Source organism: Cupressus sempervirens, chromosome 2 (assembly GCF_028749045.1).
Source record: "Cupressus sempervirens isolate cs-2001-9-10 chromosome 2, ASM2874904v1, whole genome shotgun sequence".
In the NCBI taxonomy this organism is placed as follows: Eukaryota; Viridiplantae; Streptophyta; class Pinopsida; order Cupressales; family Cupressaceae; genus Cupressus; species Cupressus sempervirens.
The window spans coordinates 95,912,457-95,935,826 of NC_143119.1; the positions used below are offsets into that span (position 1 = coordinate 95,912,457).

The 23,370-nt window shown below is 36.9% G+C and overlaps 1 protein-coding gene across 2 annotated transcripts in view; it reads left to right on the top strand.

Annotated features, from left to right (window-relative positions):
- LOC149571200 (uncharacterized) overlaps positions 1-17,403 on the top strand; it is a 30,778-nt gene extending 13,375 nt beyond the window's left edge. For both annotated transcript variants that reach the window (XM_089812776.1, XM_089812777.1), the window contains 3 exons: positions 10,115-10,307; positions 16,443-16,710; positions 16,872-17,403. In XM_089812776.1, the coding sequence (XP_089668902.1) occupies positions 10,115-10,307; positions 16,443-16,710; positions 16,872-17,087 (677 nt within the window). In that variant the 3' untranslated portion in view covers positions 17,088-17,403. The remainder of the gene's footprint in view (positions 1-10,114; positions 10,308-16,442; positions 16,711-16,871) is intronic.
- The last annotated feature ends 5,967 nt before the right edge of the window (positions 17,404-23,370 follow it).

Sequence of the window (23,370 nt, forward strand, 5' to 3'; positions counted from 1 at the left end):
AGGGACAGACTAAAGGAAGGACAATCCCCCTTGGCAAAGAGGATATACAAGAGCAGAATTGTACATGCAGCAGCTTTTCCTCCTACTTTGCCTTGTCCGGAATTGATTATGGAGTGTGCATCCAGATTTGATCTAGACAGTAAATCCATCATTTTTGGCGAAGGGAAGAGAGTGTTGGCCAACATTGGCGAACAAGCAATTGAAGAGACATTTAATATTCCCCGGAGCAAGGGCATGACAGTTGTAATGGTGGATCAGGCGGCCAAATCATTTCAAGGTAACCAAGAGGCCTACTTCTCACATCTAAAGCGGAATTGAATACACGAAGGGAGGAAAGGAGTTAACAAATCAACAAGGCTTACAGTGGCAGATTTCAAGCCGGAATATGGTGATCTCATTGTTCTTCTCAGCCGGATCATGGGCCTAGCTCAAGCTATGCAATTCGAAAACTGGATGTACTTCTTCATTGATGAAATTGAAAAGGGAAAAGGAAAATTTGATTGGGCTAGGATCATAAGTGAAAATTTAGAGTTGCAATTTAGAACAGTTCAAAACCAAAGGCAATTCTACATGGGATCCTATCTGTTTTACTTAATTGCTAGATTGTATGAGAGTCCTGGACTTAGGGCCTTAGGAGAGATTGGTAATGGGCCGGGGCAATATTTGGTGCATGAATGCTATCCGCAGCTTCATTTGCACAATAACAAGGATTACAAGATGTTTTGCGATGCATTCGCCATGAAGACAGTAAGGGTATTACAAGGGGCGCCTGCTAAGAGACTTTCATCGGAAGCAGAAGCAAGGATTAAGAAGTTTGGGAGTTGGTTCATCCAATTCCCGCAATTCACATACATTAGAGTGGCAGGAAGTACAGTTTGTCCCAAGAGGCTTCCAAGATACCCGCCCGACAAGGTAGTTTTGATGGAATTGGCTAGGCAGCTTGAGCACTATGATAGAGTAATGAGGAATGAGGGGAAAACAGGCGTTTCCTTCTCAATTATAATCGGCAATGATAGTTGCCCAAATCGGGCCACCTTTGAGGCTGCGGAAAAGGAATTGGAGTGGTATCATCTAGGATGGTACAGAGCAAGGCAAGGATTCAACCCTGTTGGTCTTATCAAGGCATCTCATGGAAGCGAATTTAAGCATGTTCCCACTGTAGAGGACTTTTGGGCCAATGCAAAGGATGATTTTCACGTGAGAAAGCTAGCTTTCTCGAGATTGTCGGTGAACATGATGAGAGATATCAGATGGAGAGGCCTTGATATTCCCGATCAATTGGAGGATGATCGTAGTGTGTTGAGAGAAGACTATGAGACAGTAGTTGGAACAGAGTTGAATCTAGTGGATTGGGACGATCATCAGGATCCTTCCTTGGAGGCAGTCACAAGGACAGTAGATTTGCATACCGAGTTGTGGTATAATGCCAAGTTGAGAAAGCTACAAAGACAAAAGGTTCTCCTTACTTATGAGATGATGAAACCGAAGGAAGGTCTAGTAGAATCAATCCGACAGAAGGGTGAAGGAAGTGGCCGGCAATCGGAGACAGTTAGAAATAGCAAGAAGAGGGCTTTGGGGGTAGAGAAAAGCCAAGAATGTTCGGAACCTCCAGCCAAGAGACAGCGGGCAGCGCCGTCAAGGGAGAGTATAACTAAGGCTAGAAGCCAAGAGGTCAATTCGAGTGATAAAGGGGCCGCAGTGGAGGTGAGCTCTGATTCGGAATCAAGTGGCTACAGTGAAAGTACGGAGTACTCCCCTCTCTCGGAGAACCAGCAAGGAAATATGGCAGAAACTAGTAGAGAAGAAGATGGGCCGATTGATATTGAAGAGATAAGTCAGGCGTCTAAGGCCGTTGGTGATGCTTTGATTGGTCGAACCGAATCCGGATTTGGGGAGATGCACTGCACCACTATGGTTAAGGCAAATGCTTATGCCGAGAGGCGAGGTGGTAATGGCTCACGCAGTTGATGATATCCAAGGACTAATAGAAAAGGATGATAGCGAGAACCAAAAACAGATGGCAAATACGGTGGCAAGGGTAATCAGAAGCGACAGTGATGGTCACCGAAGGGTTCAGATTGCTATACCAACAGTCAATAAGGCAGCGGATGAGATTGCAGCCCAGGAGTACGAAATAGTAGAACATAATTTGGGAAGAAATACAGATGATATGGAATGTGAGGAGGTTCAGGAAGGCATAGCATCAATCAGAGAAAGATTGAGGAAGGCAAACGAAAAGATAGTAAAGTTGGAGGCCGAAAACAAATATTGGAGAGATTGCCAGCCAATCCAACAGCTGCATCAGGCAGCCCTTCCTCAAGACAGCGGGAGCAATTCAGAAGAGGTATCAGCTCAGTTACATGAAGTAAGGGGTTGGATCTATGATACAATCCAAGATGGGCGAAATTTCTTGCCCTCCTTCATCTCAACATTCCAGTCATTGGTGACTGTTAGAAACAAATTCAAATTATTTGAAGAGGAATGGAAGAATTTTCTTCCCATCAAGGATTTGGTTATTCCTAGGCTGCAGGCGTTCATTAGACTACCGGAGGCATATTTGGAAAGAGCCCGGTTGGTTGATGAGAGAGGATTGAGCATAGTTGAATCTTGGTATGTCGCATTGACTACCAGATTCAGAACACTTGAAGAAATTCATGATGAGATTGCACAACAAGGCCCAAGCGTCGACACTTCCATTTCGACCATGATGAGCGACGTTGGGGTGGCGCTTGATTTTGAGGGTATTAGAGAGGAGGATGTCAGTGAGACAGGATTTGGATCGAGATTGGATGAGTTAGGAAAGGCTGCCGTCAAAAGGAAACATCTGAACACCCTTTCCTCACTCAATGCTTTTATTGGGTTTGCAAAGGAATATGAGAAGGATCACGAAAGGATACTACAAGCAGCAAACAGCGTGGCAAAGTCAGCAGAACTCCGAGCGAAGCACACACCTTGTCCTCCTATGGAAGAAGTTAACGAAAGGCTAGCTAAGTTCATTGCCTTAGCTAAAAGAACAAAAGAGAAAGGAAGAATTATATTAGAAGATCATCTTATGTAAGCCCAAGTGGCAACTTTCTCTTTCTTCTAGAATGGGACAAGTGTTTGTTTCTGATTGGCCACCATTTTGGTGCCTTCTCATTGGTTGCCACTTTTGCACTTTTTTCATTGGTCCATTGATGAGGTGGCATCTTCTCATTGGCCGATGGGGTGGCAACCCTAATTAGGGTTTTGGATCCAATCTGGATCGTCGATCTTGTTTTGATCTCTACCGTCCATTGTATTTTGGACCTCTATATAAGGCCATTGGCTCTCATTTGTAAAGGGGGGGTTGGAGAAATTGTTGCGAAAATAATACCAAAGTGCTCTCTTTTTCATTGCATGTTGACTAAGAACATTGGGTGTTATTGCATGTTTTCTACTTCCACATAGTTAAATTTTTCTTTTCAAGTTGAAGCAATTTCATTTCAAGTTGTTAGAGTAAGAGTAAAATAAAATGGATAGTTGCATGGTAGCTTTGGTAGATGTTTGATAGGGGTCAACACTAGGCCACTAGCATCCTAGCGGCTGGTTGGGAGGCTTTGTGTGGTGATCTAGTTTACTTTCCTTTGAAGCGTTGCATCTATGGAGGTAGGGCCGCTGGTTAGCCTTCATTAGATTCGATCCCCGTCCATCTGCTAACCTCCATTCTTAGGAGTAGGAGTAGTTGAGTAGCCAAATTTCATGCTTAGAAGAGGTTAGTTAGAGAAGTAAACCAAAACATCGGCATTCTCACCTTCCATCGCCATTCACCCTACATTGCCATCATCGCGCCATCAACATCATCTAGCATTCACACCGAACCACCATCTCCATTTTCTCACCAAGATCCAAATTTTTCTCAAACAAGAAAACGTAAGGCCGCCTACGTGATTACCAGCAAATCACATTGATAAAACTGAGCGAGTATCCAACGGTGTAAGGAACATTGGAGTTATACTCATGTCCCATGAGAGATAACTTTTCAAGAGAGGAATTGTGTATTTGATATTCTGTATCAAGCATCCAATTACTAATATGTTATGTAGTGACACAAAACTCGCATCAACAGGTATTAATACAGTTGTGAAGTTTTGTTAATTTTCTGCATTTTATTTCTGTTTTTTCAAACCGTCTATTTCATCTTGATATTTGTAATTGAAAAATTCTGTATGTTTTGAAGTTTCCATTGGATTTGACTTTTTTTTTCTTATTGTGTGGTTTTAACATTTAGTATTAGAGTTTTGGATATTGAATGCTTTATAAATCCTAGCAATTATCATAAGCAGTACATGTTTGTGTAAAAATTATAGTCTAATATTTTGTATAATTTATTACAATTTGTTTGCAAAGAGTGGAAATCATCGTTAGGTTCTTAAATTAGCATAATATTAGTTGTCTTTGTGGGATTGAGCTATTTTAGCACTCAGCATGTTAAAATATTTTATTGATATCTAGGTCTTCTTGTAGGATTGAGCTATTGGAGCTTCTTATTTGGGCCAATGCTTACAAGTTACAATAATTTTTTCTTGACTCAAACTATTATCTTCTCACATTTGTATCTCCGCCAACAATAATTCAAAGAATTATTTGAATTTAGATGGTTTGACTTGCTGGAGTGATTATATTGATCTTTTCTACAATGCTTGTTTCCACCTTCTAGATTTGTGCATTATCATTTAGTTTGTAACTTTGTTCATGGTTTCTTAATTTGTTTCTGTCACACAATACAATTTTGGCTTTCAAAATTTCTAGTTGAGCAGTATTTGAACATTTGAAATGATTGTTGCTCAGTGGGGACACCCATTGTGATATTTTCTTTTCTAAAGAATAAGGATCTAGAATGACTTATTTGATTGTACTTTATTTTGCGTGCTTTCATGTCACAATCTTTGTTGCTTGAACTATGATGAATTTAATTTTCTGTGCTTTTTACGGTAATACTATGCCAATACTTGTTGACTTAATGTTCTATATTTTGAACAACTATTACCGAGCTTCATTCTAGGTGCCAACAATTTGACAAATGTCAAGATTGGTATTTTCTATACAAAAATGTCTTGGTGAAACTCAAATTTATACATAGTCTATTCTTAGGAGTTATGCAACCTTGGGTGTTTGTCTATTAGCTATTTGATGGAGGAGCATCCTGGGTGTAAGAGCAATCTTGCATCACCCAAAAATATTTCCTTTTTGTTTCTTGAATTGAAGTTGTCTCAGTGTAGAGTTGTTGTTTGGGAAGGCTTTCTACTTAGTAAGTTTGTCATACGAGCTCAAAATGTACTAATTTTAGAGGTGGAGGTTCATCTTGGATATATCAGCTCGCCAGTCGAGGCTCATTGCCATATCATGAGTATTTGTGAAGTTATTGTGGATTTTTGGTGTGAAAATTTGGCATAGAAACTTTAGGCTTAGTTTTGAAGGCCTCAGAGGCTCTGGATGGGCTTTGAAACGAGAGCTGCTGGAACTTTGAATAAGTTTGTCCTTGAAGATCAAAGGTTGGGGATTTCAGAATGGGGTTATAATAGCTAATTGGGTCAATGGCTCACAAGTTATGGTCTTCCGAAGTTTGGTCACATGAAAATTCCAAAATATCATAATTGTTTTGAGCCGACTCTATATGTAATTTTAGGGTTGGTCAGCCTCAAGGGTTAGGTATTAATGTCTAGAAACTTCTTGGGTAGTGTAAAATTGCCTATATAAGGAAGTCCCGTAGATTGTTTAGGACAACTCTAGTTGATAATTTGCAACTCAGTCTTGCAAATTATTGCAAGGAAGGTGCCCATGTGGGTTTACATATTGTAATTCTAAATTTCTGTAGTTTCGCATTTGTGGAGATAATAGAAAACCCATATTTTGTTCTCACAAATTATTGTAGGTTTGACATTTTTGTTATTTGTTTGTGGTATTATGGGGAGCACCCTTCATTGAGTGGTATTGGAGTAGGAGTTCTTGAGTGTGCAAACAAATTGCTCACTATGAGGCAGTTTGCACAAGGACCATGGTTTCTGCTGAGCATGTAGACGAATTGCCGATTGTGAGGCAGTTTGCACTAGGGTTTCAATGAAAGTGCGAAAATGCCTCCTCAAAGAGAGCATGGTGGAAAGAGTTGAAGGTGTTTTTTCTCTGAGGGTTTTAGAGCCCTCCATAAACAAATGCAAGCATTGCAAGAACAAATACGTAGAAGGATTAATCTTGATGCAAGAGAGAGTAAGGATGAAAGAGGACACATTGATCAGGAAGTAGAAGACGAAGTTTTGAACCTAGAGGAGATAAAGCTTTTTAGGGCCATCTCCAAGATTTGAAAAAGACATAAGTTCAAGGTTCCCACATTTTTGGGAAATTTTAACCCAGAAGAATTGATTGATTGGATCAATGAATTAGAAGAATATTTTGAATATGAAGATATTGAGGATCCTAGTAGGGTCAAATTTGCGAAGACCAAACTGAAGGGCCATGCGAAGATTTGGTGGTAGGAGATTCAATTGGAGCGACATAGAAGAGGGAAGGTTAAAATTACAAGATGGGATCGGATAATAGCTAAATTGAAGTGGCATTTCATTCTTGAGGATGATGAGCTTGATTTGTTGAAGAAAATGCAAGGGTTGAAGCAAGTGAAAAGATTTGTTCAAGGGTATATCAAAGAGTTCTACTGAGTTCTCATTAGAACAGGCCATTCTAAAGCTGACAAGGAAAAAGTTGCCCATTATCTTAATGGGTCAAGGCCAAGCTTTTAGGAAGATTGAGTTTGATTTGAATGAACAATATTGAAGAGGCATACCTGTTTATCCTAAGAGTTGAGGAAAAGTTGAACAAGAAGTTTGATAACAAGAATAGTAGTAGAGGTTGAGGTGGAAGATTTGGCGAATGGTCGTATGGAGGCCGAAATGAAGATTATAAGAAGAAGGACGAGGCCAACAATAGCAGTCAAAACTAGAGGGGAAACAATTCTGATCGTTTCCATGATCAAAATAACAAAGATTAGAGAGGAAGAGGAAGAGAGCAAGGATTTAGTAGAGGTTTTTGGGGGACCTCTTTTCATTGTGGAGAAGAAGGGCATAGGACAGTTGAATGTCTTCAGCGCCAAGGAAGGACAAATAGGAGAACCAAGGACCGGACTAAGTTGTGCATGTTGATGAAGATGCCAAATCATTACATTTTGAAGATTTTGAAAGAGAAGTCCTTGTTAACAGAAGAGTCCTATCGAGTTGTGAGAATGAACCTGATTAAAGGAGGAGCTTGTTTCGCAGAAGGTACAAATGTGAAGATAAGTGTTGTGATGTGATCGTTGATGGTGTAAGTACTACCAACTTGGTGTCAGAAAAGATGGTCATGATGTTAAAGCTCAAGAGGTAGAAACCCCTGCACCCATATTGTATTGCCTGGGTGCAAGATGACCACAAGGTCATGGTCAATGAGTAGTGTATATTGAAGTTCACGATTGGAAGCTACCAAGATGAGGTACTATGTGAAATCAAGTTTTAGATAGAGATACCAAGTATGTTGGGTATTTTTGGCAAGTATTATGGAAGAAATTGAACACAGACTTGAAGTTTAACTCATGACATCATCCATAGATTGATGGATAGACAAAGGTGGTGAATAGGAGTTTGGGGAATTGGTGAGATGTTAGGTTGGAGATAAGCCAAAATGATGGGATTTGATTTTACCACATGCAAAATTTGCATACAATAATTCTGTCAATAGAAGCATTGGTAAATCACCATTTTAGATTATATATGGGAGTAGTCCCATAAATGCTTGTGAATTGAGGAAGTTGGATAAAGGAGCAATAAGTAGTGTGGAGGTTGAAGATTTTGCAGAGCATTTGAAAAACATCCATGAAGAGGTGAGGAAGCACTTTACAAGGATGATTACATAGTACAAGGCCAATGTAGATGAGAAAAGGAGGTATAAGGAATTTCAGATTGGGGATGAAGTCATGGTTCATTTGAGGAATGAGTGTTTTCCAGTGGGTACTTATAATAAGCTGAAAATGAAGAAGTTTGGACCATGTAAGATATCGAAAAAGCATGATTCTGGAAATGCCTATGAAATAGAGTTGCTTGTTGAACTGAATACTTTAATAGTATTTAACATTTTAGATCTGATAGAATATCATGAAGGAGGTGATGGAGATGAAGTCATAAAAGTGGAATGGAGTATTCCAGCAACTACTTCAACTACAAAGGAGATTGAGGAGATATTGGACAGTTGTATTGGCAAAAGTACAAGGAATAGAACATATAAAGAGTATCTAGTCAAATGGAAAGGGAGGCTAGTAGAAGGTTCATCATGGTCACTTCTCAAATTACCTCGGGTGTCTGATGCAGGAGCATCCTGGGTGTAAGAGCAATCTTGCATCACCAAAAAATATTTCCTTTTTCCTGAATAAGGGTTGTCTTAGTGAAGAGTTTTTGTTTGTGGAGGCTTTCTACTTAGTAAGTGGTCATATGAGCTCGAAATTAGAATCTTGGATATATCAGCCTGTCAGTTGAGTTTCACTCCCGTATCATGAGTACTTGTGAAGTTATTGCAGATTTTTGCTGTAATCATTTTGTATAAAAACTCTAGTTTCAGTTTTGAAAGCCTTAGAGGCTCTTGATGGGCTCCAAAATCAGAGTGACTAGAGTTTGTGAGAGAGGCTATTTAAATCACAAGTTGAAGATTCCAGAATGGGCTATATTAGCCAATTGGGTCAACTGTTCACAAGTTATGGTCTTCCGAAGTTGGGCCACCTGAAAATTCCAAAAGAAATGCCAATTGTTTTGAGCTGACTCTATATGTAAGTTTAGGGTTGGTTGGCCTCGAGGGTTAGGGTTTGAAAATGCCTATATAAGGAAGATCCGTAGATTGTCTAGGACACTTCTTGAGTTCATGCAAGTGACAGTAAGAAATTGAGTTCATGTATTTAGGTGGGACTTGTTTGATTTTTTTTGGGTCATATCTCCTGGTTCTGGCACTGGAAAGATGGTTTCACTAGTCAAGCACTCCTTAAGAGCCTGAAATGCTGTCTCACGAGTTATATGCTAGACTATGATCTTGAGCTTGAATGTAACTATAATGTATGCATGCCTTATAGGCCCACTTCAGTGCAATTGGGCCAATAACGAGGGAGGTTGTTGCCTTAAATGTGTTGGTTGCCTAGACTAGATCTCTCAATTTTTCAATTTTAATCAGGTGCTGTTAACTAACAAATTTGGTGTCTGTGCAGGCAGTAGTGTTTAATTCTGATATTGGCACAAGTTATTGAGTTGGAAGCAACATGTCTCAAATAACATTGTTTAAGAACGTGTCTGATGTTGGTTCCTTTTAAAATATGAAGTTCAGACAATATTAACTTGTTATACCTTGCTACAGAGGTTTCCTTTATATCCTTATTGATGTGCCACTATGTGCTTAGATTAATGTAGTTGATGTGCAGGGGAAGGTGATCCTATAGACCTAATCCGGATTCTACTGTGATATGATGCAAGATAGCATAGTTCCTAATGGTATAAGATGTAAGGTTGAATCAATTTTAGACTATTGCTCGAGTGTATGTGTGCTAAGATAAAGAAGCAAGTTAATCCATTCTGATATCAACTAGATCAAACAAAAAGCTCTTTAACCTTAAACTAAGGCTTTTGAATGCCAATGCAACGGTGAGATTGTCCATAGAAGATTGTTCCCTGATCCATGCTGAGAACAAGTAGATGAAACCAAAAAGCTCTATCAACTTAATCCGAGGCCTTTGAATGCCAAATTAACTTGGACGATTTAACAAGAGAGTGAAGAGGTCAAGAACTGAGGGGCAACAGTCTTTGAAAAAACACAGGTTTCTGGTATGATGTAGGTGTTCAAAGGTTGATAGTTCTGTGAAGAGGTTAGAATCCATCCAAAATGGGAATACAATATAGTCTAGTAGATTTAGAACAAAGATAGAGAGGTATTTGTAGTGTATAAGACACATGCTAGTAAGTGGTCACAAGATGGTAGAAACTTACAGATCAATTTTAGCAACTATCCAACTAAATTTTGATAAGCGCATAATGTTTCATTTCTTTATAAATTTTGATCAAGAGGGCTATTCATGCATTGATTATATTTTCTGTCGCAGATTCCTTTTCAAGGCCTGGTCCTGGTGGAGGTCAAGATAATAATCAGCCTAGTGGTTGGCAGAGATTTTTTGGTGTTGCACCTTATCAGCCATACTTCAATGTGGATACATCTGATGTCTTGGGGAGGATCTGCGATTCCCTACTTCCATACAAAGGCACCTTTTCTGAGAAAACTGTTAACAGCCCAGACTTGTAAGAATGCTTGGTTTATCTGAGAGATTTTCTTTTTATTTTGCCTGTTTTAAAATTGTTTCTGTTTTTCAAATGTCAAAGGTGGTATCTAGCAGCTGACTGGAATAATTTTGTGAAAACTTGCGGAATAGCTTCATCATCAGAGGAGGCTGAAAAATACATTATAGATGTAGCTAAATGAGCAAGCTCTAATCTTCAAGGTTAATGTGATGATAGATGTGGAAACTAATCTTTATGATTTAATTTAGGAACACCTTTTTGTTCTTGTAGTCAATAAGTTATGACAGAATTACGAGTGCTTGGTACATGGTAGGGTATTTCCCTGAAGCTTGCAGCATAGCAACTGAGCTCAATGAACGTGAAATTGATTAAAAAAAGAGTGGTGTTTGGATTATTTCAGTTTGCTGTTTGTGTTAATTATTTTATTTACCGTGGACATAATTTTTTGTTTGCTAAGCGGATCATATACAAATAATAACATTTTCATATGATCAAAAAATTTGCAATAATCGGGACTGTAGTCTGATATGGGCTGTAGCAGTTATTAAAGAGAAAAAGGAAATTGAATTACAAATTCAGCACAAGCAAGCCCATTTTTCTTATTATTTATTAGGATCTTTGAGATCCAATAAAATGATATATATTACTGAGAACATGATTTTTGACTGAATTATCAAAACAAAAATTGAAAGATTTGTATTATTAATTTATTTGCAAGAGTTGACAGGCTACTCTATAGTAAAATTACTGGGGCTCCATAAAGGAACCCCAGGTCAAACACAACCATATAATATAGGAAAACAGTATCACCACTTTTACATCATTTTAGAATAAACACCTTTGAACTATCACCTGGGAAACATGCCATACACCATACGCTAACAATATACCACTTATTGAAAGCAAAATGTGCCAACCCAGAAAATGGCAGAGCATAAAATTGCCATTGAACGCAATTGTTTTAACTAGCCAAGCCTATTCTAACCACAATATCAAAGAATACACTATCTAACACAATGTGAAGAAAACTCTAATGCAATGACTTTCTGTAGGTGCCATTCTCAGTGACATGCCTATTTGTCTCATTGCCTGAGGCACCATCTCCAGTAGGGTCACAAAAGTGTTCCTGGCACTGCTGAATGCACCTTGATACAATTGACCACTCTTGTCAACCAACTATTTTCCAACAGAGGCATGTTAAAGTGTCTTGTCAATTCCAATGTTGCATTATGAAATGAGATAACTGATAACCATATGTCACATTGCCACACAAATATCTTCACATATTATTTCCTCCTTTTTTGTGTTTATCCATCCCCAATTCATGCAGTTTTTCCATGGCTGCAAAATGGCCGCTTCATGGCCCTTTTTTGCCTGCCACATATTTTGGCTCATTAGAGAATAAGACACTTACACCTGTCCTTCCGTTTCAACTCTAACCAGTAGTACCTATGATAGGAGCCCTATCATTTGCAACAACTACTGCTTTTGTTAACTTCTCTTTAAACTCTTCTGGAATCATTTTGCAAGACCAAAAAGTTAAAACACCTCATATTTGCCAATCCCTCGCGTGAGATAGCTTTTACCAGCTGCACATTGGTGTCATCGTCATTTGTCACAATGAAAATTCTTTTTTCAAGTGTTGATTCAAAACCAGACCTTACTTGACTGCTTCCCTTTAACTATACAAAAGAAATAAACCAAGCTTCCCTGCAACACAAAGCTAACACCTAGATCACATATGAGGCACCAACTAAATAAACAGGAAACAAGACAGTCAAAATTCCATATGTGATCATTGTATTTCCTTTCCTCAATAATGAGCACTTAACGTGATTTTGTTCCCTCAACCAAATTCCTCAATAATGAGCACTTCACATGATTTTGTTCTCTGAACCAAATCATCTGAGACGGCTGTCTTCATATTTGACTTCGACCCTTGCAAGTTCTTTACCAATGATAGTGATGGTGAGTTGCCATATAGCTGTAATGCACATGATCTGTTTTTATTACAGAGGCTAAAGTGGTCCAATTGTTAACATCCTTACTTTCAATTAAGGAACAGTCCTTAGGCAATGACTCTTGAATAGCTAAGAAGTCTGGCTCTAGATTTTGACTTACATTAGCACCCATTTGGTGCTGGAATTCAACTGGAATAGGAATTGGGAATTGGAATTTGTTTTTAGTTCTCAGTTTGGTGCACCAAGTTGGAATTAGTATTCACATTTTGGCCCCAAAATGAGAATTTGCAATTCCACAAAAAGAGCTGTTATTGGAATTGCAATTCCAATTCCCATTTTAACTTTCACAAATTTAATACCATTTTCAGGTTTGCTTATTAATCCGCTAAATTTTGACATGATTTTCTGGTCGGGCATGAGGTTGCCAGTGGTATCCTTGTAAATGTCGGCGGAGAAGAAGATTTTGAATGACAAACCCACATCTTTGGATGCCTGGTACATGTCCGCCAGATTCTGGTGCCATACATTGCCGTTGAGAGCAAAGGGGTCTATGCCTTTGCTCTGTGCAAGTTGAGTTTCCTTCTTGAGGACACTAATGTTATCATTGGCGCAAAGTATATAATGGGCGGCCACAAGCCTTGGATCAGTGGCACTTGCAGGGCAGATGAAAATGCAGGACACAGCTCGTATTTATTAGTAGCTTTGCATTTGCAGAAGTTCCATTTGATATGGACATAATGTGTGACTCAAAAGAGAGCTCTCTATTCATTTTAGCCCTTTGCTGAATTGTTTCAATTATAACATGAAACAAGATCTAGCCTAATTGTTTGTGACGTGCACTGTAAGACAAGTTTGATCCAGTTTGGCTGCTATTTCTGCACACATTTTAAATTGCATCTATGAGTGCTATCTGTTTGTTGCTGTTAATTATGTTTCCTGTTATCCTCCTTATTGAGCTTGCAAGGAGTGGGCGGCTCTGGATTACCCAAATTTAGAGCAATATTTTGATTCACAGTGAGGTATTTCTGTAATATCAAATTCCATGTCCAAAATAACAAATCTGGAATATCAAATTCCAAATCTGACCAAATCTGGAATTGCAAATCCAGAAAAAACAAATTTCAGCAACCAAATGGGCCCTTACAGTTGAGAATTGGAAGTTGAAATTTCAAGCACCATGCTTTGTCTTCTAAATTGCTTTTAATTCTCAATTCGGGCAGTTTCTTTGTAACAAAGTCCCATTGAACGCTATCTGTGAGAACTTTTCCATTCTATCTGTATTCAAGATATTACCATCTATCTCCTGACAAAATTAACAAATGCTTAGTTGAGAATTCAATATGACTAGCAAATCCTTTCTTATTAAGACACTTTACCATTTACATAGTGAGCTTTTTCCAGACTATTTGTATCAATGCTTCTTGTATTCCTATATAGTTTTAAATGCCTTATTACAAACAATTATACTATTACAATATAGTTTGTTTTTTGCAAAAGTTTTAGAGAGTAATATAACAGGATGAAATTTTAATTTTATGTATTCTTCATTTCTCTTGTTGCTCATTCCCATTAGTGGTGGCAACTTGCAGTCAGTCATAGCGAGGCTAAGGTTTTGATTCAACATCTGAAATGATGCTCTTTTTGAATTTTAGTTCCTCTACAGTGTTTGGCCTGCAGGAAATCATTAAAAACTATACTTGATTGTTTAGTTTACCAGACTATTTAGCCTGAAGCTTTTATCATAGTCATTATAGGAGTGTGACACTTTATGAATTGGAGCATCCCCATGCTTTCAAATAAATGCCTAGGATAAGCTTTTCAAGTTGCACTTTTTAAATTGAGTCATTACACTTAAAGATCTTTATGGGGTTAGAAGTTTGGTGCCTGAATCTATGGTATCTTTAGGCATACTTTCCATATTAATGGATTCTGATCTGGTAGTGATTAATTCTTTGGTTGTAAGATATGCCTCAATAGTTCTTTAGGCATACTTTCCATATTAATGGATTCTGATCTGTTACCTCAATAGTTCTTGCAATGTATAAACACAGGTGATATATTGAAAACAACTGGCTCCTTAAGATTGGTGCCTGAATCTATGGTATCTTTAGGCATACTTTCCATATTAATGGATTCTGATCTGGTAGCGATTAATTCTTTGGTTGCAAGATATGCCTCAACAGTTCTCTAGGCATACTTTCCATGATAATGGATTCTGATCTGTTACCTCAATAGTTCTCGCAATGGATCAACACAGGTGAAATATTGAAAACAACTGGCTCCTTCAACCTCTATTGATTTAGTTTTTCCTTTCAGGTACTCCATGGATGACCCTCCTTGCCTTCTTCCTTTGAAGAAGTGCTCAATATAGCAATCTGAGTGTATATTTGCTTGTAGCACATCCAGCTCACTTGGACCTCATATCCACGGTTTATTGCAGGCCTTTTATGAACATTTCATACATTTATCAATGGTATTAGTCTCTGGCCTGTTTATCTTTAGTACTATTGATTGCAGGGCCTTTGGATTCCACTTGGCTGGCCTTGTGTGCTCCTACAAGTACAAGTTAAGATGAGTGAGGAGCATTTTGATGGTTTGTTTCCCGCATTACTGGATCTGGATCCAGTCTGACTTTGAGACTCATAAGATTCTGGGCTGATTCAGGCGGAGATTCTGCCACTGTGAATAGGACTCCGAGCTTGTTTTGAATAAATGTGATGTGAACCTGTGATTAACAAAAAGGAATCTGACTGAATCAAAGGTAAGTGCCGCTTAGAAAATGAGATATTAAAAATAAATTTAATCTAATTCATTTTGAATTTTTGCTTCTTGGTTGAAGAGTTGCTGAATGCCGCTTAAAATGACATCTCCTACTTACTGTACTACCCTATAAAACTTAAATTAATATAATTTTATTCAGTTTAATCTATAAAACTTAATTGATGAAGTTGGATGGTTCTGAAAAAGTCCACGAGGAATCAAGCCTTACCGAGTGCAAGGCTCCAACATGAGGCTGGGGTTGTGCCACGGGAAGATTTTGGCGGAATGGTTTCTCCTCAATCCTTGACACTTAGCCGAAGGTGCTTAGTCTAATATTATATTGGAATGATGTATTGATTTTTCAATATTTCAAATAATATGTAAAATTCTATAGCCTTAATATTTTAAATTTAGTACAATCATAAATTCTAATATTTTAAGGATATTCTTAGTAATATATTTTTTGGATATTTTTAGTATTATTTAATGTAATGTAATATATATTTAAATCAATTCAAGTATTGCTTTTAGGTTGTAAATCAAGTATTTTTTTATGGACAAATCTGAAACTAACACACACCTAGGTTTTTTAATACAGAATTCACCAGCAGAATTCAACTGAGAACCTGAGCCAAGACTGGGTATTTCAAGCATAGGCCTATTGGGAGGATTTCCTAGAGCTACAATCTTAGTTACCTCCTGTCTGTCCATAGTTGTGGCAATTGCCAACATTTTGCAACCTGTAGACACTGCCAATTTGCGAGTATGAGAGAACCTTTGTACATCTTCACCTGGGTACCCAAACTGACCTACCAGTATTCTGGGACACTGTAGATCTTCTTCATTTTGGTCATGCACATACCATTTCCTTATTTTTAAGTACCAGATGATCATTGGCCTGGGCAGGAGATGTTCCTGGGGAACTTTTTGCGTTCTCAAAGAATTGCTCAACTTAGCTCCATGAGCCTGCCAATCATGTGATGACACATCTGGTATTGGTCCCTATTAGTTGAAGATGCTGTTGATTCTTTTAGGCTGAGCTTTGTTATAGACTTGTTGACTGTTGATTTCTATTATTTACTTGTATGCTCTGATCTACCAATGCTATATACTTTATTGAGTCCCCTCACATTGATATGTGTTTTTTTGATCTTAAATCTGATTGTGTTGGATTTTGATCTCTTTTTTACCCTCTTGCTTTAAGCTTTTAGTGAGCAGTTACTTTCATAGCCTAACATGACTTATCATAGATCTTTATGGTGACTAAAACTTTCAGGATTAGTACTCTTTGTCCTGAGAAGGCATCAATGTTTGTAGATTTAGAACCTAAACAAGATTTTTATTATTTCAAGATATTTAGACTTCAAAATTTACCATGCATTACATCTTTGATGTGATATTTTTTGGTGAACAGATATGGTCCTTTCTGGATATGCACCACTCTTATATTTGTTGCTGCAGCATTGGGAAATGTGGTAGCATATATTGCCCACAAGACCCACCACAAACACTGGAACTATGACATAAATCAGGTTACATGGTCAGCTTGTCTATTTTATGGGTATGTTGGGGTTGTGCCTCTAGCTGTCTACTTTGTGCTAAAGTATCTTTCTGTACCATCGGGCCTTGTACAACTGTGGTGCTTGTACGGCTATTCTCTCTTTGTATTTATCCCTGCTTCAGTGAGTATTCCATGTTCCTTCTAGTAAAGTCAAAGATGTCTAGTTTTTACTACCTTGATTTGATGTCTTTATGTCTAGTTTTTACTAGCTTGATTTTATGTCTTTTTACCATCAAATTTTACTTTGAAGTACTAATATGAATATTGTGATACTGATTGCAGTGCTTGTCAGTGATTCCATTGGAAATATTCAGATGGGTAATAGTTGGCACTGCAGGGTTGATTTCAGCAACATTTCTTGCCCTTAATCTCAGAAGTCACATCAAAACTGCCAGTGAAAGATGGTTTCTTATAGTGGCTGGAATTTTTTTGTTGCAGTTGGGCCTTGCTGTCGTACTAAAACTATATTTCTTCACAATTGTATTGGGGAAAGAATGATCTACTTTGGTTGCAGTGCATTTAGTGCTACAGTTCAGTAGAGAGGCTAGATGGGTTTTAATTACTCTCCTGGCAGTGTAGCTGATTGTTTAGAGCATATTTTTTTAATACACGGTGAAAATGCCATTTGTAAATTTATGCTCTCATTTTTTCTGGAAACAGTAAGTGCTCCTTAAAATACACCTGCAATATTTCTCGCTAGGCACACCTGTTATTACAGAATTTTTGGTCGGTGTTTGGATCTTGTATTATCCTTGGATTGAATATTTAGATAAGTCCACATTATAAATATTCAACATTATTCTTATCACGGATAGATCATGCCAGCTTGTGTGAAGAACTGTGGAATTTCACTAACGGTGTTAGAGACTAGTTCTATTCAATAATAGCAGGAGAATGCAAAAATCTGAAATGGAGTTGTGTGGAAGCTAATTTGGCATCACAAGCATTGTATGCTGTTATTGATCCAGCATTGAGGGCTTAAAAGATAAAAAGTTACTATGCAGGTTGAATATTTGATCTTGTGATGAGAGCTAAGCAGTACATGTTAAGGTTACTGAAACAGTGAAATCTTTTTTTCTTTGCCGCTTAAGTAATTAGAATTTATCTTGGTAAACGTCCTGTGTAAGAAAAAGTAATAGCGAAACTTTGGCCCTGATATTATTGTGAATGCAAAAAGCAGTACATGTTAAGGTTACTGAAACAGTGAAATCTTTTTTTCTTTGCCGCTTAAGTAATTAGAATTTATCTTGGTAAACGTCTTGTGTAAGAAAAAGTAATAGCAAAACTTTGGCCCTGATATTATTGTGAATGCAACTAAAGGATAAGTTGAATTCATTGTTAAATGCCTAGTTATAAATAAATATTAAAATTTATTGTGTTGCTCCACAAACAAGCAACATCATAATAATAATAATAATAATAATAATAATAAAATTAATGACACAAACAAACATCATAGTAATAAAATTAATGACATAAAATAGAGAGATTTGTTTAATGAATTATATTTATTTATGAATATTAAATATTTAATTTTAATGGCTATTTAATTGTATAGACTTTTATTTAATGATCTATTTTATTGGGCAGCAGCTATGCAGCAGCCACCAAAACAGCTATAAGTCATACGAACGGTACATTTAGCTTTTTTCTCTAACGTCGGAAAAGGTATATAGAATAAACTGTTTTCGGGTCTGGGTAGCCACTACTGTTTTATTTTATTGTGGAACTGTTTTATTTGTCTTACACATACATCGTTTTTAGAATTATTATGTATACTGTTAATCAGCATGATTATTAATTTTTTATTTGGATTTTGGAACTTTATTAAATCATACATATTTGTGTTACTTTTTAATATTTCCACTTGGAGGTATAACTATGTCAGTGTCATCAATACCTTTTGATTTGCATGGTCACAAGCCCCTCGCTAGTCTCAGCTCAGCCTCGCTCATTAAAAAGTGTTTAGGTTCTCCATAGCTTTCCAATTGGCACATTAATCCTGAGAGCCAGGGTATCTAATGTCCTTTGTGTTACCAACTTATTTCTTTTGGCCCATCATGCTGGCTAGAGCTTAGCTCATTATTAATAACAATGAATTGGTCGCTAGCTGTCCTAGTTGTGTTCCCTTGACCATTCAATCTTATCTCCTCTTGAAACCTTGGCACTTACTATTACGCTAACTCTATCTTGCCATGGTCGTCTTCATAAATAAGAGTAGCATATGAGATATGAAGACAATCACAGCTTTTTTTTCCTTCTCTTCGGACATATAATGTCGTAGATCATTTTAAGTCTGTTATTTTTTGTTATTGTCACGGACAATCCCTTCTACTAGACCCAAATTGTGAATTGAGTACTGCTCCAAAATAGCATTGTTACTAGTGTCCTCAAGAAGGGGAAATGTAGTGATTTGTCTTTGGAAGATTGATTACCTCATGATTTGAAGGTAGACTTATGAAGGTGGAAGAAATCTCTATAAGATTTTATTCTCCATTTCATGAATTATTTAATTGACTTCGTAAAGCATATATCTATTCGTCTTCATTTTGGCCATATTAATCTGTTTAGAACTTTAGTCAACATGTGAGTTATGAAGGCCATTATTACCTTTTGAAGTTTTAATATTGACACCTTTTACAATGACAATTTGATGCTCTACATGTTCAAGCAAAATCAATGGCCGACCTTAGGTTTTCTACCTTCAATTTCTTCAATGTAGCAATTGAATATTCGAAATTTTGTTGTCTTTGTTTAATGACTAAATGTCAATTCAATTATTTTCATGTACACATTCATGACACGAGGCAATTTGCCAAGTTGCCATTATGAAATGCATCTTGATGAAATAATCTTCAATGGAGTTAAAAACTATACATAAGTGCATGGAAGATCACTTTGACGAAGCTTTACTTTACTAACAATTTAACTCGAAATTCTATGGTAAGAACACGATAGTATTTCTATTGGTGAAGAGCAACACATTGGACATTCTTTGAGAAAATGCAAAAAAATATACAGAATTGAAGTAAATCTGATCTAATCAATGGTGGAAAAGGAAAGTAAAGGATTGCATTAGTATAATAACATTACAAAATTGTATTGGTTAATAGATTTGTCACTTTCTAGGTTTGCTTTAATTTATGACTTGTCCAATTGGAAATGATGACAAATTGCACATGTTAGTTGAAAAGATCATCAATGGAATGGTGTTTTTCTTTGAATTTGAGATGTGTACCTTGTATGATATTTTTGGGGGGTTTTGGCATGGTTTCGACAAAAAAATAGTGAAGGAAGCTACAAAAACATGGAAAGAGAGAAACAATACACTAAAACATATGAAACCATCCATATTAATTCTAACTAAAAAAAGGAACACAACTTTTGTACTGATCAACAATAACCAATAAGATGAGCAATTATCTCTTCCTAATATATAATCAAATAGCAAAGTAATTGCACACCGTGTTGGGAAATTGATGGAAATTTGTGCAATCTCTAATTCACTTAAAGTATTGATGAGATTCAATCTTTAGATTATACCCAAGAAAATAAGTGATTGTATACAAAGATGAATTGCTGAAGTTGAAGGAAGCTACACCCACAACTCCCAAGAATCATTGCATTCAAAGACCTATCATAGAAAGAGAGGAGCAAAGTTATGGAGACTGGAATTTACCGATCCATTGAAGAGACATTCTTCATCAACAAAAAGATAAATTACTGTTCAATCAAAAAATGTTGTTACAAAGAGAGATCAATCCTTATAAAGGAGATCAAAACGCTAAAAGGTAAAATCGAGGTTGCATGATAATAATTAATAAAAGAATTATTTATTATATGCTTAAAGTTTAGCTTAAACAAACTAGAGATAATAAGACAATACCTTATTACTCTAATACCCCCTTTAAGATAAACTAAGGGAGTAGCTAAACCTAGAAACTACCATTGAAAGCAAATTTGGGTTCTGACAACAAGGCTTGATGAGGTACTTGAGCACAACCAAATCTTTACAAAGAGGAGAAATAGAGAAAACCAAACGAGAAAAACCCTACTCCAAGAAGAGATGAAAAGAATGATGAAAGACTAGTGAAGGACTGCAAAAGCCTCCAAATGTCTCATAAGATAGGAACAAAAGAATGACCATGAAGAATACCACTAAAGCATGAAGAAGCTACAAAGCTCTGTCAAAAAGTAGCTATTGATATGAAGAAACTCCATCAAAATAGAATTTGACGAGGTAGAGAAGACTATAATATGCATGAGTGCCCTCAGAAGGCACTACTCAAATCAGGAGGCACACAAAGGCAAATGAATGAACTCAAAGATACAAATGGCATTGAGCACCAAAGGATGGATAGCTGATCAATCGAACATGGAAGATTGCATCCAAAGTAGGAACGAAAAGAAGAGTGTTTATATGGTGAATGATCCGTCTCATCAAAATGCATAGGTACCCAGCCATTGCATCTGCCCATTACATAAGAACAAATACTAAATACATAGCTCACTCCATCAAACCAAGTAAGCATAAGAACCAACAAAAGAACCCTGCCTAATGTAGACTAGGGCGAGGTGACAAACAACTGAAAAAAAGGAACCATGATCAAGATGCACAAAAGAATACATAATAGTGTACTGAGGTGATCAATCACAAACACATCATGAGACTAATGTCATGGATGAAATACTCACCAACAAGGGAAGATGACAAAGGCAGGCAAAATATCAACCCCCCATGAAACTTAATCAGAGTAGTGCATGTATATAAAGACACAAGATATAGTAGATCTCAAGAATATAATAATTTGTATGAGTGCTCTTAGATGAAACTGCTTGAATTAGAAGGCAAAACTAGACAAAACATCTGAAACAAAAGTACAGAAGGAAGCAATGCATACACCAGATGACTAGAAAGACTAGAAGAGACATGAGGCTAATACAACAAAAAGTATAGCCCAAGAAGAGTTATATTAAGCAACAAAAATGATCCTTGGACATAAAATAACCAAGATATCCATCATAGTGTAAAAATACAAAAAATCAAATAGGATGTACCCAGAGAAGAATCTAGAAAAACAACCAACATTACTCGAAGTCTTTCAGAGTGCAAAAAAGAACTATCTTTAACAACAAATAAAACTATATAAATCATTAAAAAAGAAAAAGAAACTCATACCATCATGATGATGTAGGTGTTGACGTCAACAAGTGATGAGTCCAAATTTGAAAATCAAATGGTTACCGAGGCAAAACAATGCCATGTAATATTATTTCTCTTGAAAAATAATCAGTGTGTCAAAAAAGAAATACTATCGTCGTGAAAGAAGTCCATAAAAGACACTAGTGCTAGAAAAATAATTTGGTGAGCATATAATTTCGCCATGTGAAAAAAAATCAAAGGCCAAAAAAAAATTTGAATCTGAAACCACTATCATAGGCAAATAAACCACTAGTGGGTCATCAAAAACTGCCAATGAATGCCAAAATACTGCTCCAATAAACCACCATCCATAAAAAATGCACCCCCACACAAAGAAACATTGAATAAAGAGGCAAAAAGCCCATGCATGTCAACATTGATTTTAAGGGGTTAAAAAAATAGTCTTAAAAAAAAATAGTCTAAAAAAACCCTAAAAATTTCCCAACTCTACTAGTACTTTTACCCTTAGGTTAGGAGTGCACTTCTGCTCCTTCTACTGTGGTCTTCCACCATGGTTCTACTGATGATGCTTGACTTCTTCAACACTTCGGTCATTGTGTTGTTAGCTACCCTAGTGATGTCTCCTTCATTGTTGAACCTAAGGATTGTATCACCTGGACAGTTGTCCAAAGGTGTAGAAAGAAGTCTTGCCCTCCTTTTATTGTGGTGTAATTTTGACTCTTCTTTGTGGGATTTTCCTTTGTGTTTTGATAGTTGTCTGAAGGCATAGGAAGCATTCTCACCTGCCTTCTCTTGTGGTGTGATTTTTTGCTTGCTTTGTTTGCGCAAAGTCCTCAGTGCCTTGTTCTTTAAGTTCTAATTTCTATTAGTACTCCTCATGTTGACTTTGTGTTGTTGATGGCCTATTGTTATTGACGGGCCTTATTTTTGTTAAAGGGCTAACTCCCTTAATTGGCTATTCTTTTATGTAAAAATATCACCAACCATGTTAAGATAATCATCCATCATCAAATGATGAATCCATAACAATGCCAAAGATCCTAGTGAATTATGTATCCAAGCTCTTTAGACATCATGATATCCATATCAATCTACTATCCAAAGATCTCCACAAACCCAACACAATGAAAGAACTCAACATGTTGAGAGCTCCCGAAGGGAAGAGTCAAACCATGATTTGCAAACTAAGAAGATAGTATTGCACATCCTTTGTCAATAAAACCAAAGATGTCAAATTCTTAATGCAATATAAAGATTGAAACCAAGAACTTCACATGACACCAATAACCATTGTAAAAAATCACCCACCTTCTAATCAAAACTGTCCATGACTCACTTTACAGTGCATTGTCAACAACTTCGAATGAAAATCTTCAAAGAAAGAAGATAAAACATATAATGTACCTATATAAAACTCACACTAAAAGTGATAGCATGATAACTAGCAAGATGCTTTTTAGTTGTCAAATTGGAAACATCATGCAAAGATGGAAGTTGAATGAAAGCTCGATGAAGATCTTTTAGAAAGTAAGTAAAATCACAAATTCGAGGAGAATTTATTTTATTTCATGTAATTCATGCCCAATGGTTTTGGAATACCATTTGGGTTTTATCTCT